This window comes from Myotis yumanensis, unplaced genomic scaffold, assembly GCF_028538775.1.
Source record: "Myotis yumanensis isolate MYYU_CA2020_CCGP unplaced genomic scaffold, mMyoYum1.0.hap1 SCAF_3, whole genome shotgun sequence".
Lineage (NCBI taxonomy): Eukaryota > Metazoa > Chordata > Mammalia > Chiroptera > Vespertilionidae > Myotis > Myotis yumanensis.
In genome coordinates this window covers 201,925,136-201,939,854 of record NW_027223754.1, presented here as the reverse complement: position 1 = coordinate 201,939,854, position 14,719 = coordinate 201,925,136, and the positions used below count along the sequence as shown (strand labels likewise).

Below are 14,719 nucleotides of genomic sequence, written 5' to 3'. Positions count from 1 at the left end.
TTGAAGTGCTTTATGAATCATACCAGGATGGAATGGTGCTGTATGCACGTCAACCAATAATTATTTACATTCCAGGTATAGAGTTGTTTTTTTTTGTTTTTTTTTGTTTTTGTTTTTTTCAGATATGCCTCAGGTATAGAGTTGTTAACGATATTTTCGTACATTCTAATCTTGTCCCATTCCCAAACAGCCGCAGAAAAGCCTCCTGTATTAGTTTCCTATGGTTGCTGTAACAGATCACCACAAACTGGGTGGTCCCTGGTTATGCTCTCGAAGTTCGGGAGGCCAGAAGGACAAAATCAGGGTCTTAGGTCCACACTCTCTCCCAGGGCCATCGAGAAGATGCCATCCCTGCCTCTCGGCATCTGTGGCAGTGGGCATTCCTCGACACTGACGTTCTTCAGCTTAGGCCACTGGTCGGCAAACTGCGGCTCAAGAGCCACATGCGGCTCTTTGGCCCCTTGAGTGTGGCTCTTCCACAAAATACCGACTTCTACGCATGGGCCATGAAGTTTCAATCGCACTATATATGCACGCCCGCACGTGGTATTTTGTGGAGGAGCCACACTCAAGGGGCCAAAGAGCCGCATGTGGCTCGAGAGCCACAATTTGCCAGCCACTGGCTTAGGTCACTTTACTCTGCTCATACTCATACCACCTTCTCCTCTCTCTGTCTTCTCCTCTTCAGTTTCTCATAAGAACACGTATCACTGGATATAGAGCCTACCCAGATAACCTAAGATGACCTTCTCATCTCAAAATCTTTAACTTAATTACATCTCAAAGGTTCTTTTTCCAAATAAGAGAGCATTCACACTGAAGGATTAGGACATGGACATCACTTTTTAGGTTATCATTCAACCTGCTACCCCTTCTTATCCCTGTCCGCCCCACTCCTCCCAAAACAGAAATTCTCTTTTGAACAGACATATGTAGCAAAGTTAATATTTGAGGGAGAATTAAATTTTTTATAACTTAGCAAACAGAGACAAAATTTTATTCTTAATGGAGGATAAAGCAAGCCAGCTGCAAGATACCACATCAGTTCAGTAATTTTAATCTTGGTTCCTATAGACCCATGTCCCTTTTCAACCTAATCCAGTCTTACAAGTTAAGAAGAGTGAGCCATACTTCCCACTGTGTTTTTATTATTTTTCAGATTCATATACTTATTGTTATAAGTTCCTCACACATGCTTCGTCCTAATACAAAGAAAATACTTACCTTTGTAAAAGAAAGACCACATACATTTTCACTTTTGAAAAGGTAGCCTAATTAATGCCTTTCTTTCATCACTACTCTATATGCACTTTATAAAGCTGACGTAATATACTGGAAATATTCACACAAGTAAATGAACTGTTAAATTATGTTTCATTAAATCATATTTCCTCTTTCATACTAAGTGGTGATCATTTAAACACACACACCAAAAACTAAAATTATATACATAAAGAATTTCTAAAAAGTACTAAAGATTTATGTCTTCTTTCACCATAAATTATCAGAAACATAAAATGATGATGGTTCTTATGGGAAATAATAAAAATGTGCAGGAATGTTTTCATCTTTATTTGCTTTATAAAAGAGCCCCTCTGAGAACTGCAGAACATGACTGCAGAAAAATAAACAAAATCCTCTTTAATTCTGACAGCTTGCTAGGGCTCCTCTGACCCACAATAGTTCTAAAACTATGTCATAGTCTCAGTTTGGCCCAAAGAAGTAGAACAACAGCTCTTCAGTTCATCCAAAGCAATGTTTATTTTTTCAAGAAGCCAACAAAAGACACAGATTCATTTCTTCAATGGAGAAAACACATTCAGGTCAATGTGTCCTGGTAATACAAAATTATGTTAATGAATGTAGAAGCGCTTACAGAAAATCTCTTGCTTACAAGTTTTCCTGAGTAGTCACACCTTAGGTAGGTAAAAATTAATAAAGAAAGGGCCATGTATGCCTTAACCGGTTTGGCTCAGTGGATAGAGCGTCAGCCTGTGGACTGAAGGGTCCCGGGTTCTATTCCGGTCAAGGGCATGCACCTTGGTTGCGGGCACATCCCCAGTGGGGGGTGTGCAGTAAGCAGCTGATCGATGTTTCTCTCTCATCGATGTTTCTAACTCTCTATCCCTCTCCCTTCCTCTTTGTAAAAAATCAATAAAATATATTTAAAAAAAAAAAAAAAAAAGAAAGGTGGCCATGTAAGTACAGACCTAAGGTAACGCATTGACATTTAGCTGCTATAATTTAAGCCATGTCTATACTGAGCTAGAAGCGGCTCATGGCAGAACTGAGTAATTCACTTAGGTCACCTTTATGAACCATTCACGTGGTTTCAAGGTCAATTCTGGGGATTGGAACAAGTGAACTTCCTGATTCTGAAGGACCAGTCATGATGCCTGGGTGAGGTATTTCCACCCTCTTGTCGTTCACCATCACTTGAAAGGCGGTACATCCAAGAGGATATTGATCACCTACCTCTTCCTACCTCCCCTTTAGAGGTAGTAAGTAGCATCTCCTTCCAGTTCCCAGGCTTTAACAGTTTGGGTTCATTTTTATTTCCCCTTCCTCCTTCCTCCCTGACAGGAAGTCCACCCTCAGCCTGGCTGTCTGTCCTCCAGGGGTCTTGGCATCAACTGGCATCAACACCTCCACCATCCCAGACCCTCCTCGCTGCACGGATCCCAGAGAACAGCTTTAATTTATGCCACCCTATATGCTCGCTCTCTCCTTCTACACCGGCTGTGAATGTCTTTCCCGATATTAACAGATAACATTTGAGTACTTAACAATATACAAAGTGCTTTACATACATTAACTCAGTTCATCTTGACTCAGTTCCATAGTTACTCCCCCATTTTACAGTTGAGGAAACTAAGCTAAGGTACCAACGGTTTAAGCAAGTTGCCCAAGGGCATGCAGCTGATCAATGACGAAAGCAGGATCTGCTATGATAAAATGAAAAAAGCCTCTGTCCTCCTCATCCCATCCTGACCATTGTTACCTCCTTCCAAACTCCCTGTAATCAATATGCACTACTAAAGCCGGGCAGGCCAGACTTCTCACCGCCTTGAAATGCACCAGGCCCATCTCCGTCCCCCTGATTTCATACAGCACTAAAAATGCCCTTGTTTCTGTTTCTGCTATTCCAATTCTTACCTATTCTTCAAAGTCACGTAAGTCCAACTTCTTCCAAGGAAGCCTCCCAAACGTTTTATTTTGTTCTCTCAACTGCTATATCCGTCACGGTGTCCCCACACATTTTAGGACTTAATTTTGCATCATCTCCCCCCCGCCCCCTCCCCAATACACATTCAATAACAACAAAGTTTTGAGGGTTAAAAAAATTCCTTTGAACGTTTGTTTGTTGGTCTGGAGCAGGGGTGGGGAACATCCGGTATAAGGTTCCCGAAATCATTTGGTCTGGCCCTGCCAAGGCATTAGAGGTGAGTTAGTTAAATGTTTGACCAAAATATAGCAGGTTAATTATTAAGTTGATAATTTTCTATGGCCCAAGAATGATGCTATAAATATCCAAATAGCCCTTGGCAGAAAAAAGGTTCCCCACCCCTGGTCTAAAGGCTGAGGGAACAGCTATGCACAGGAGGCAGGAGGCTCTCCCAAGGCCAACATCTGAACACAAGAGACAATAAATAGCAGCTCTCCAGCGGAGACGGTTTCAGAGAGAAAACAAGCGAGTTCAGCAGGTTTAAGAAAAGAAAGGAGGATGGTGAGGCTGGGGCCTAAGTGAGCTGAGCAGCACAAGATAAGAGGACTTCTTGATGATATCAACAAAACTGTATAGTATTTCCACCACTGTTCAGCCTGGACTCATGCTAACTAAGCACAATGGCAGCATTTCAATACTACCAAAGCATTTCTAGATATCAATTAAGGCTGGACTGTATAGCTCAGGGGTCCTCAAACTTTTTAAACAGGGGGCCAGTTCACTGTCCCTCAGACCGTTGGAGGGCCGGGCTATAGTTTTAAAAAAACTATGAACAAATTCCTATGCACACTGCACATATCTTATTTCGAAGTAAAAAAACAAAACGGGAACAAATACAATATTTGTATTTGCATGTGGTCCGCGGGCCGGAGTTTGAGGACCCCTGGTATAGCTACACCAAAGGAGAATGAAATTATCTAATTGGAGATGAAGATAACTAATCTAAATAATTGGACCCAAGAGAATTATATTAACTCCCTGGGTACGCTGATAAAATGGAATAAATAATCATTAAATGCCTCCTCCTCCTCCTCAGACTCTTGTTATATAACTAGCGGGAGAACCATGGTAGAAACATTCTGATAATCAACTGCCCACAAAGTTATGGTTAGTTAGGTAGCTGCCAGTCACATACCTCTGGCAGAAAAACTGCAACTAGCCCTAGCCGGTTTGTCTCAGTGGATAGAGGGTCAGCCTGCAGACTGAAAGGTCCCAGGTTCTATTCCAGTCAAGGGCACATGCCCAGGTTGCAGACTCAATCCCCAGTAGGGGGTGTGCAGGAGGCAGCCGATCAATGATTCTCTCATCACTGATGTTTCTATCTCTCTCTCCCTCTCCCTTCCTCTCTGAAATCAATAAAAATATATTTATTTTAAAAAGAAAGAAAAACTAATCAATTCAATCAACTACCAAGAGCAGAATACTTCTGAAATAACTGTTACTGTCAACAATTTCTACAGCCTTAGTCTGCATGGAAATGGGCTATTGTAGATACTTGGAACCATCCAAACTTTTAAGGGACTTTCTGGTTTACACTACAGACTCGCTTAACAATCTATATGTATAATTATATAAGAGGGAATGACTGACCTGTTATAAATCATTAGCTCAAATGCAGGCTTGCTCATTTCTCTGCCTGGTTAGAGAGTATGTTCAAAGAAAAACAAAGGTATAGAGAATCTGATGGCTGAGGCAGAGAGGTGGGGGTGGGGGTCAGAGGAACACAGAGAGAGCAAAAGTCCTCTGCCTTATAGTAAATGTTACCCTTTAAAAATGGACTATTTATTCCAGATGTTTCTCTATAGGTTAGAGTCTAGACCAGGGGTGGGCAAACTTTTTGACTCGAGGGCCACAATGGGTTCTTAAACTGGACCGGAGGGCCGGAACAAAAGCATGGATGGAGTGTTTGTGTGAACTAATATAAATTCAAAGTAAACATTTTTTTAGTTTTATTCATTTCAAATGGGCCGGATCCGGCCCGCGGGCTGTAGTTTGCCCATGGCTGGTCTAGACTATAGACAATGCAGGAAAATGTACGGAATCTTCGCTGAGTGGAAAATACAAATCCTCCCACTATAGCTCTCAGGAGGGAAAAATCAAATTCCTCCACTGAGAGGAATAAAAATGTACTAAAACTAAATGGCTCCCATGTTCCCATCTAGTCTGATAGCTGAACTCCTCTAGGATGGAACTATATTATTCAACAGCTCCTGGCCACGTGGAGGTTCAATGTGTATTCTATTGGCTTTGCAGCTGTTCTCTAATGGTTAATCTTCCTACCTAGTCTATTAACTTCTCAAGAGCAAGAAAGTTTGACTTCACTTTACAACCATCATTGTTGGCTGCCCTGCCCCTGCCCTAAATTCCTAGCAGAGTGCAGTGCTCTGCACACTGAAGGGTGGGTTTACATTTGCGCTTGCGGTTAGAAATCTCCTGTGAAGGAAATCTAACCGGAATGATCTAGGGCCTGACTGACCCAGGGGCTGATTTCTTCTGGCTGTTCGCTATTTTACTGCCTATCCGTTTCTCCACATAGTGGACATACAGAATCAAATTTACTCAAGTACACTACTAAATACCAATGTGTCCTATTAACCAATTCCACCAGACAAAAGCCAAGAAAGGCAGTTGTCCAGATAGCTCGGGGAAAGGAGAAACAATGACCTGCTTTCCCGGGATCACTTAGGGAGAAAAACAGGGCTTATAGTGGAGATTTCCAGTTCGGGAGCATTATTAGAGGGTACTAATGCTTCCTCTGAAAGTAAATTTTCCATGTTCTTACAGAAAAATATTCAGAGAAAGCCATTTCACCTTCAACATGGTAATATTCCTCTACTCTGTAATAATTACAGTACAGAATGCTTTCAATCAGGAACTCAAAAAAAGGTGAAATGAAATGGCCGTAGTAACACAACCAGCACAGTGCCAAAGTCAAGCTTAACCCGCACTCTCCAGGCTCAAGTTCAGCATCCTTCCTACCATCTCTCTCTGTACTTTTGTTGTTGTGGTTGTGGTTGTTGCTTACGTAAGGCTATTGAATTGTATGATCCTGGGACACTTCAGGAACATCAATGTAATGCATTTCATTGTGCTTGGGTTCAGCACTACAAGTTTGCAGCTCAGTCAATAGCATATTTGATACTAATGTCTAAGTTCACAACAGAAAGAACTGAAGTACCTTTGCACTCTGGTTTGTTTGTTTTTTACCTGCCATCTCTCTTCCTGATGCATGTCCTTTCTGAAACTAAAGTCATACCACCATCTAACAGAAAATTTCAAAATAACAATGACCCAATCCCCAAGCGAGCCAGCTGGACTGAGCAGGGAAATGTTTGGAGAATGACTTCTCAAAGATAAGGGCAGGTCCCTCAAAGAGGTGATGCAATAACTCCCTGTTCATGATGTGTTCTTCTCCTTAATGTTTCACAGTCTGCACTTGCTATCTTGCTCTGCCCTGAACATGAAGTAATTTTTAGCAGAGAGCAAGCTACAGGAGAGACTAACATGTTCTTGCATGAGCTGTCCGTCATAAACAAAAGTAAGGCTACTCATTAAAATAACATGAGTTTTTCCAACATAACTATGCCCCCCTTTATGTAAGAAGGAATGTGCCCCTGGGGGAGGGGGGAAGGAGGGAGGGTGATCAACCAGATATGTGCAAGGAGAATCATATTTTTCCCATTTTCTTACATTACCATTTCAAAGCTACCTTATCATCACTCTGACTTAGCCATGGGACTCCTCCCTCTATCCTCACACCAGATAAACAGTTCAGTAATAAAAATGTAAATGAACTCAACTGGCTCCACCTTAAAGGAAATGTTACAAATCATTCTATCATTTTTTACTATTTTTAATGTTTTTATTGATTTTAGAGAGAGAGGAAGGGAGAGGGAGAGAGATAGAAACATCAATGATGAGAGAGAATCATTGATCAGCTGCCTCTTGCACGCCCCCTACTGGGGATTGAAGCCCAAACCCGGCAACGTGCCCTGACTGGGAATCAACCCTGACCTCCTGCTTCATGGATCCACACTCAACTACTGAGCCACACCCGCCAGGCCAATTTTTTTTTTTTATGTGGATAATTGTCCTTAACCCTTTTGTAAAGTAGGGTGTGTGCACATGCAGTGGACTGCATAGGGCCACAGGGCATGCAGATGGAGAAATATAAATCATGGTGAATGATGTGCCCTTGACATTGTTCCAGGTTTCCATGCAGAGCTCTTTGGCCACTCCCAGGTGAGAATGCTGTTCTTGCCCTCCTTGGCACAAATTAATCTATGGCACAAGGCACTAATTAACCTATGTCATTGTTATATGAATCGAAAGATTTGTTCCCTGGTGGCTCTCTCTGCACGTCACAAGGATAGGAATTTAATTCAAGACAATTAAAGTTTACCTGCAAGAGAGAAACTTTTCAAAAAATCAATACTTGGGTTCATTCACAGCTCTAGGTCTAGAATGCCACATACTTTAGTGCCTTCTCTTAAAATATCCCATATGTGGGGTCACAGACAAGCAAAGGGGAAAAACAAACTTGGCCAATTACCTGAGCAAATTTCCATATCTGATCCCAGTATACGAGCATCAAAATAAACTTTAAAACAAATAAACAAATAAAACTTGGATTTTTAAACTGAATCGTCCACCAAGAGCTGAGTTAAGGGAAGTGACAGGCCCAAGGTCACAAAGTCATTGGCAGGGCACCCATACCCACACCCACACACCCGCTAGGAAACAAATGCAGCATCAGACCGCTATTTACATTTGCTGGTTGGGTTAGGATGTGGCATCTGATTGATCTCAGCTGAAGGAAATACAAATTCTTTCTCCTAACAGACACTAAAATAGGTCAGCAGGCATTATTCAAAACAGATCCAGACTCTTAAATCGGGAGGCACTAGCTGGGTTAATGGAAAGGGTTGAATTTTGGAAATAAGTCACTTGATAAAAAAACACACAGACACACACACACACACACACCTGGGTGACTGGGGGAAATCTAGACTTCGCCTGCCAATCAACAAAACGAAGTGGTGTAAAAAAAGAAGTTTCAGGATGTGTTTATTTTTTAATGAAAAATCTAGGAACAGATCACTGCGACTATTAAAACTCTCACATATCTAAAGCTTCCTTTGTCCGGCAGCCTCTCAGAGGAACCCTACAGACAGCCCGGCAGGTCTTAAGCATCAAGACCGACTCGGATGAATTTTTGGAGCCCTGTCTGCAGTTATAACCCCACTCGCATCCCCCCCAGCACCACCATCAGAAAGTCCTGAATTGCTTTGCTACACTTTTCCAGGTGCAGCGAATGGGTTCCGGATTCCGAGGGGCTGGGGCGAGGCCTGGGGGGAAGGGGAGGTCCGAGTGTTGGAGCGCAGGGCACGGACACGGACCACTCCTAGGAACCCTCTCCCCCTAGAGAATGCCCAGCCCAGCCACCGCCGGGGACCCCGCCGCCCGCGCTCCCCGCGGTCCCTCCGCAAGATCGCCCTGCAGGCTCTCCTCGACCAGGCGTGACCGCCCCCGCGCGGGGGGACATGCCCTGCTTTCAGCGGTTCCAAAAGCGAGCGGTCTGCTCCGGTCCCGAAAACGGGGACAGGCACAGGGGGTGCATGCCCTCCCTCCCCGGCTCCCCGCCGCCTTTCTCCTGGCCGCTCTAGCCGAGGTGGCCCGCCGGGCTGACTCCCCACCATCTCCCGCGTCGCCGACCCCCGGCTCCTGGCTGCCCGCCGCGCTCACCTGGGCCCGCGCCCGCGCTGGTGGCGGTGGAGTTCCCGCAGCCCATCGCGCCGCTGGCCGGAGAAGCGGCGCTCGCAGCCGGCGGCCGCAGCTCCCGGGGGCGGAGACGGAGGCGGAGGGCGGCGCGTCCCGAGCGGCGGGGGGCGCGCGGGGCCAGGGGGCGCGCGGGGGCCGGCGCCGCCCGCCGCAGACGCGCGCGGGCCAGGGCGCGGCGGAAACCGCCGGGCACCCTGGCCCCCGCCCTGCCGGGACCCCGCCGGGCCCACCCGTCACCTCGGCAACAGCGCGCCGGCCAATACGCAGCCGCCTGCGGGCTCCCCGACCGGACATTGGTCGTCATTCGGAGGGGGCGGGAGTTTAAATTGGGTTTGGGGGGCTAGGGCGAGGCTGAGGGGCGTGGCCGGAGCGGAAGCGGGGCTGTGGCCTCGGAGCTCGGGATGCTCACTGGCTCACCCTGCACAACCTTTTCGCCTTCTCTTTTCCTTCCCCACCGGGATGTGGGGAGCAGAGGAAGTGGCAGGGGACACTTGTTTTGCGCGCAGTGGGAGCCCAATAAAATGGTATATGGATGATGTTCAGATCTGAAGCCAAACCGAAATTCATGTATGTTTTAACAGGAGCTAATGCATCTCTGTTCCTGCATCCACACTGGTTAATAAAGAACATAATGTTGGTCCAATGTTGGTCATATTATTCCTCTTTAAAATAAATGCCACCATTTCGATAACCTGGATACAGGACCTCCATTCTAAGAGGCGGAACTGTGAATTTGCATGGCACCTTTCAGTCTAAGAGTTGAGCGAGTGTTACTAGAATCAGATCGTCCAGGCTAAAATTCCTGCTCTGCCCCTCCTGACCTCAGCAAAGTTACTTAACCCATTAGTGTATCTGCTGTTTTACCTGTGAAATTGCAATAATAATTCAGATACACCTAACACCTAACACAGTGCCTGACACAGTGCCTGATCCTTAAAAAAAAAAAAGCCAGCTATTCTTCTTTTCCTTAAATCTATTAGAAATGATTAATAATTCCCTGAAGCTAAGGACTGGCTGATTTATCATAATGTCCTGGCTCATAGTACAGACTCAGTAAATGTTTTGTGAGATGAATTCAAGCCAGGAATTAAATCTCCATTTTAAACCCATTTAATATTTATAGAGAGCCTAGCCTGTGCCAAGTCCTTTGTTAAAATTAAGTTCCAAGGATACAAACATGTGGGAGCCAGTCTAACCAGGCAGACGGATTATAAACAAATTAATTGCAATGTAGCAGGAATGTTACCAGAGGAATACAGGGTGCTTTGGGAGCCCAGAAGGATACTGGTTAAAAGACTTCCTAAAACCATTCTGTTGTAACTTAGAGAAAGCCTTGAAGCAGAACCAAGGTCCTAGTGGACTGTTCAACATGCCCTCAAGGCAAGAGTGAGGACCGGGTAAACCTATCGCTCAGGAGTGTCATCCATCATTTGAAAATTAGATACACCTTGGCAAGTGCTTGAGATGATAATTAATTCTTGGACAGATAAGGGTGTTTTTGAGTTGTTTGACTTCTAGAAGCAGTTTCTCTACCTTGGCCTCCGTTATCTTGGTTCAGTGGCTACCCCTATACAAATCCAGAATTAGCAGGGAGGAAGGGGGGACTATCAAACAGCCAAAAGAAATACTCCTGCTCATGTCTGGACTTACACTGGACTCCAGCCCTAAGACACTCACCAGAAAGAGAAAAACAGACCCTGGCATCCAGAAACGGGCCTGACACAGCTAGGCCTAAGCGCTCTCCCACTAAACACAGCTGCACAGACACCAATGTCATCAGACAAGGCCACTCTACAACTGGGCTGAAGTGAGGCCAAATAAGACCACTCAGCAATCTTGTCTAAGTCTGACAAAAACAGTGTCACTGGTAAACCACAAAAACACCAAACTCCGCCCAATCCTGGCTAATATGGATGACTGCTACTTGCTTACAGTTACACTTTTAGCTCCATTCCAGTCTTTCTGTCTCATAGATGAGATTTATTAAGACTAGTCCCTGCTTCCTGACCACATCCAATCCAGAAAAAGTCCTGCTTTCTTCTTTATCTTTTAATATATTTTTATTGATTTCAGAGAGGAAGGGAGAGGGAGATAGAAACATCAATGATGAGAGAAAATCATTGGTCAGCTACCTCCTGCACACCCCCAACTGGGGATCAAGCCCACAACCCAGGCATGTGCCCTGACCGGGAATCCAGCCATGACCTTCTGGTTCATAGATTGATGCTCAACCACTGAGCCATGCTGGCCGGGCAAATCCTGCTTTCTTAAACTCCAACCAAAATCATCCAACTCATACCCCAAACCTTTACAGTCCTTTCTAACACTCTGTACCTGAGATACATCATGGTCCCCCATGGTGTGCAATAAGGAATAAACCCAACTAGTTCAGCTACCAGTATGATCTTGGTGGTCTTTGGCTGAAGGATGTTGATCCTTGTAAATAATATGTACTCTGCCTTGTAAGGTTATCTCTCCATTCTGAGTGTTCTCTCTCCATTCTTTCAACAAACACTATTGAGCAGCCACTTTGTGCTGGCCACTTTTCCAAATTTGTGATATAGCAATGAACAAGCCACAGAGGAAAAATCTAGTGCAGTGGTCGGCAAACTGCGGCTTGGCAAACCGTGGCTTGCGAGCCACATGTGGCTCTTTGGCCCCTTGAGTGTGGCTCTTCCACAAAATACTGGCTCTTCCACAAAATACCAACTTCTGCGCATGGGCCACGAAGTTTCAATCGCACTGTACATGCACGCCCGCATGTGGTATTTTGTGGAAGAGCCACACTCAAGGGGCCAAAGAGCCACATGTGGCTCACAAGCTGTGGTTTGCCGACCATGGATCTAGTGGGAGCAGACGGATCAAAATCAAACCAAGAAAAGATAATTTCAGATGCTATACATTCAATGGGAAAAAAATAAGGTAGGGCACTAGAATAGGTGATGAGAGGTAGAGGGAGAGATGCTATTTTAGGCAGGAGAGTCAAGGAAAGGACTCTCAGAGGAAGGGGTATTTTAGCTGAGTTCTGATTAATGAGAACATATCAGACATGTGAAAACCAAGGAAAGAGCATGTCAGGCAGAGGTAATGCCATGTGCAAGAGCCCTGATGCAGGAACATGCTGGGTATCCTATCTAATAAAGAGGGAATATGCTAATTGACTGTCAAGCCCTCAAAGATGGCAACACCCACAACCACAAGATGGTGGCACCCAGTCCCCTCTGCCCCATCGGGGCGGCAGGCACGCAGCCTGGCCTGGCCCATCCCCAGGAAGGTCCAGCCACTCCGAGTGCCTGCCTCCAGAGTCCCCCCATCCCCTCAGCCCCCCAGCCATCCAGGGCCAGCCCAAGGCTCAGGTAACCAGGGCTGGCCAAGGCTTGCGCTGACGGCAGTGGCAGCAGTGGAGGTGAGATGGGGGTGCCGCCTACCCCTGATTGCCAGGTCGCCTCCTGCCCCTGAGGGCTCCCAGACTGTGAGAGGGGGCAGGCCAGGCTGAGAAACCCCCCTCCAGTGCATGAATTTTCATGCACCGGGCCTCTAGTGTTTCATAAACAGAAAAAGGTCAGGATGACTCACAAAGCAGAGATGGCGGTGGGTAATTGGAGAGGTAGGCCAGATCACACTAGGTATAATGGGCTTTGTAAGGAGGTAACAAAATTTAGGTATTTTTATTGATTTCAGAGAGAGGAAGGGAGAGGGAGAGAGAGATAGAAACATCAGTGATGAGAGAGAATCATTGATTGGCTGCCTCCTGTACACTCCCTACTGAGAAGCAAGCCCCAAAACCCGTGCATGTGCCCTGACCTGGAATTGAACCTGACCTCCTGGTTCATGGGTCTATGCTCAACCACTGAGCCACACCAGACAGGCAGGAGTTAAATTTTTATTCAAAGGGCAATGGAAAGTCATTTGATGAGACGGTGTATGATAAGTTCCTAATAAAGTGTTAAGCATATAATAAGTGCCCCATAAATGTCAGTGTGGAATGAAAAAGTAGTCCAGTGTTTTCTTTTTCCTTTTTAGGAATTTGTTTTATTTCATAGACAACAGTTAATTGCATTTGGATGTTTTCAAAAACAATGATGCAAAAGAAAATTATTAATGCGTGCCTCATTTCCTGACTGGTCAATTTTAGCTTCTTTCTCTGCACTAGTTGAATCATACTGTTCAGCTGTTGTTTTCATTCTTCAAACAAGAGCTGATGTGGTGTGAAGGAGAGAGAAGAGGTGTGTGCCTGAAATTGGTCTGATAAGAAAAAGGAGGCAAAAGACAGGAGAACATGGGGCTAAATAAGTCTCAATTTTCATGGTGTTTCTTCCATAAAAGGCTCCCCACAAAAGTTTGCCAACCTGAGTTTTATTTTTGTTTTTCTCTTTTTCCCTGTTGACATACTGCTAGATGGTGGCCTCAGCTCTGAGTAACACATCCACACACAGCAATCGCAGCAACAAAAAAGGGGCTTTTCTCCCTTCCTTTCCCTTTTCATTTTTTAAAAATATGTTCTTTATATTAAAACTTTATTGGTTTTTAGAGACAGAGGAAGGGAGAGGGATAGAAAGAGAGATAGAAACATCGATGAGAGAGAAACTTCATCAATTGGCTGCCTCCTGCATGCCCCCTACTGGGGATTGAGCCTGCAACCCAGGCATGTGCCCTGACCGGGAATCTAACAGTGACCTCTTGGTTCCTGGGTTGACGCTCAATCACTGAGCCAAAACCAGCTGGGCCTTTCTGTCCTTTTTAAAGCTGGACACTTCCTCTCCCATTTCATTGGCCAGAATTGGGTCACACGCCCCGGCCTGATCCGATCACTGAGAAGGTAAATAGGATGGTTGCAGTTGGCTCTGATAAGTTACAATTTATCCCTGAGTCATGATAGGGAGTACAGGATAGACTCCCGAACAAAACTGGGGCTTTGCTTCGGAAAGAAAAAAAAAAAAAAAGGAGGAAGGGGGAATAATTAATATCTGTTTAATCGGTAGTTTAATAGATATACAAATGTGTCTCAATATCTCATTGTGTTCTGGATTAGGCTTCCGGCCGCCTTGAAGATGGGCATGGACATAAGACTAGCTTTGGCCAATAAAATGTGAGTGAAAATGAAGTATAACTTAGAGGCTCTATGAGTTCTGGTCCACTCAGAGTCAGGAGTCAGGAATACGAGATTTATTATGGGTCATGCTTGAAAGATACAAGAGAAAAGGGTCAGAAGTGGGCAGGAAAGCCTTCAGGCTGCATTGCAGGCCTGACGCCCATGGGGGAAATAAGAAGAGAGACACCTAAGGAGGACTGGGGAGGAAGAAGCTCTGCGCTTGCTGCAGCTCTGAGCAAGTCTTGCCCAGAGCCATTGGAACTTTAAGAGCAGATTGCCTGTAAGGGTGAGGGTGGTCCCAGGCAGAGATGGCCAGGCTCGAGGAACCACTGTGGGCTGCCAGCGGCCCAGAGAGATCTTGATTTGGACTGGAACACAGCGGCAGATACTGAGGGCTGTCAGCCAACTCCACCGCTCACAGTAGGTTCTCTCTGGAAAGGACATCTGAGCAGCACATCTCCAAGTCTGCTGCACAAGGAGCGGTTGATCGTGAGAGCTAGATTCTCCAGCTGCGAGGACGCTGGGAGCACATGTGGAGGAGTTGCAGCCTCCATCAGCCTGGATTCCTAAGTCACTACATCAGGCAGGTCCTACCCACAGCCACACAGGTGCCGCAACAT

General features: G+C 45.5%; 1 protein-coding gene across 2 annotated transcripts in view; it reads right to left on the bottom strand.

Moving 5' to 3' along the window:
- Positions 1-9,113, bottom strand: part of CUNH12orf75 (chromosome unknown C12orf75 homolog) — a 34,006-nt gene extending 24,893 nt beyond the window's left edge. Inside the window, exon 1 of one of the 2 annotated variants that reach the window (XM_070410963.1) lies at positions 8,972-9,113. In XM_070410963.1, coding sequence (XP_070267064.1) covers positions 8,972-9,017 — 46 coding nt within the window. In that variant the 5' untranslated portion in view covers positions 9,018-9,113. The remainder of the gene's footprint in view (positions 1-8,971) is intronic. The other variant, XM_070410962.1, reaches the window with a different exon arrangement.
- Between the last annotated feature and the right edge of the window lie 5,606 nt (positions 9,114-14,719).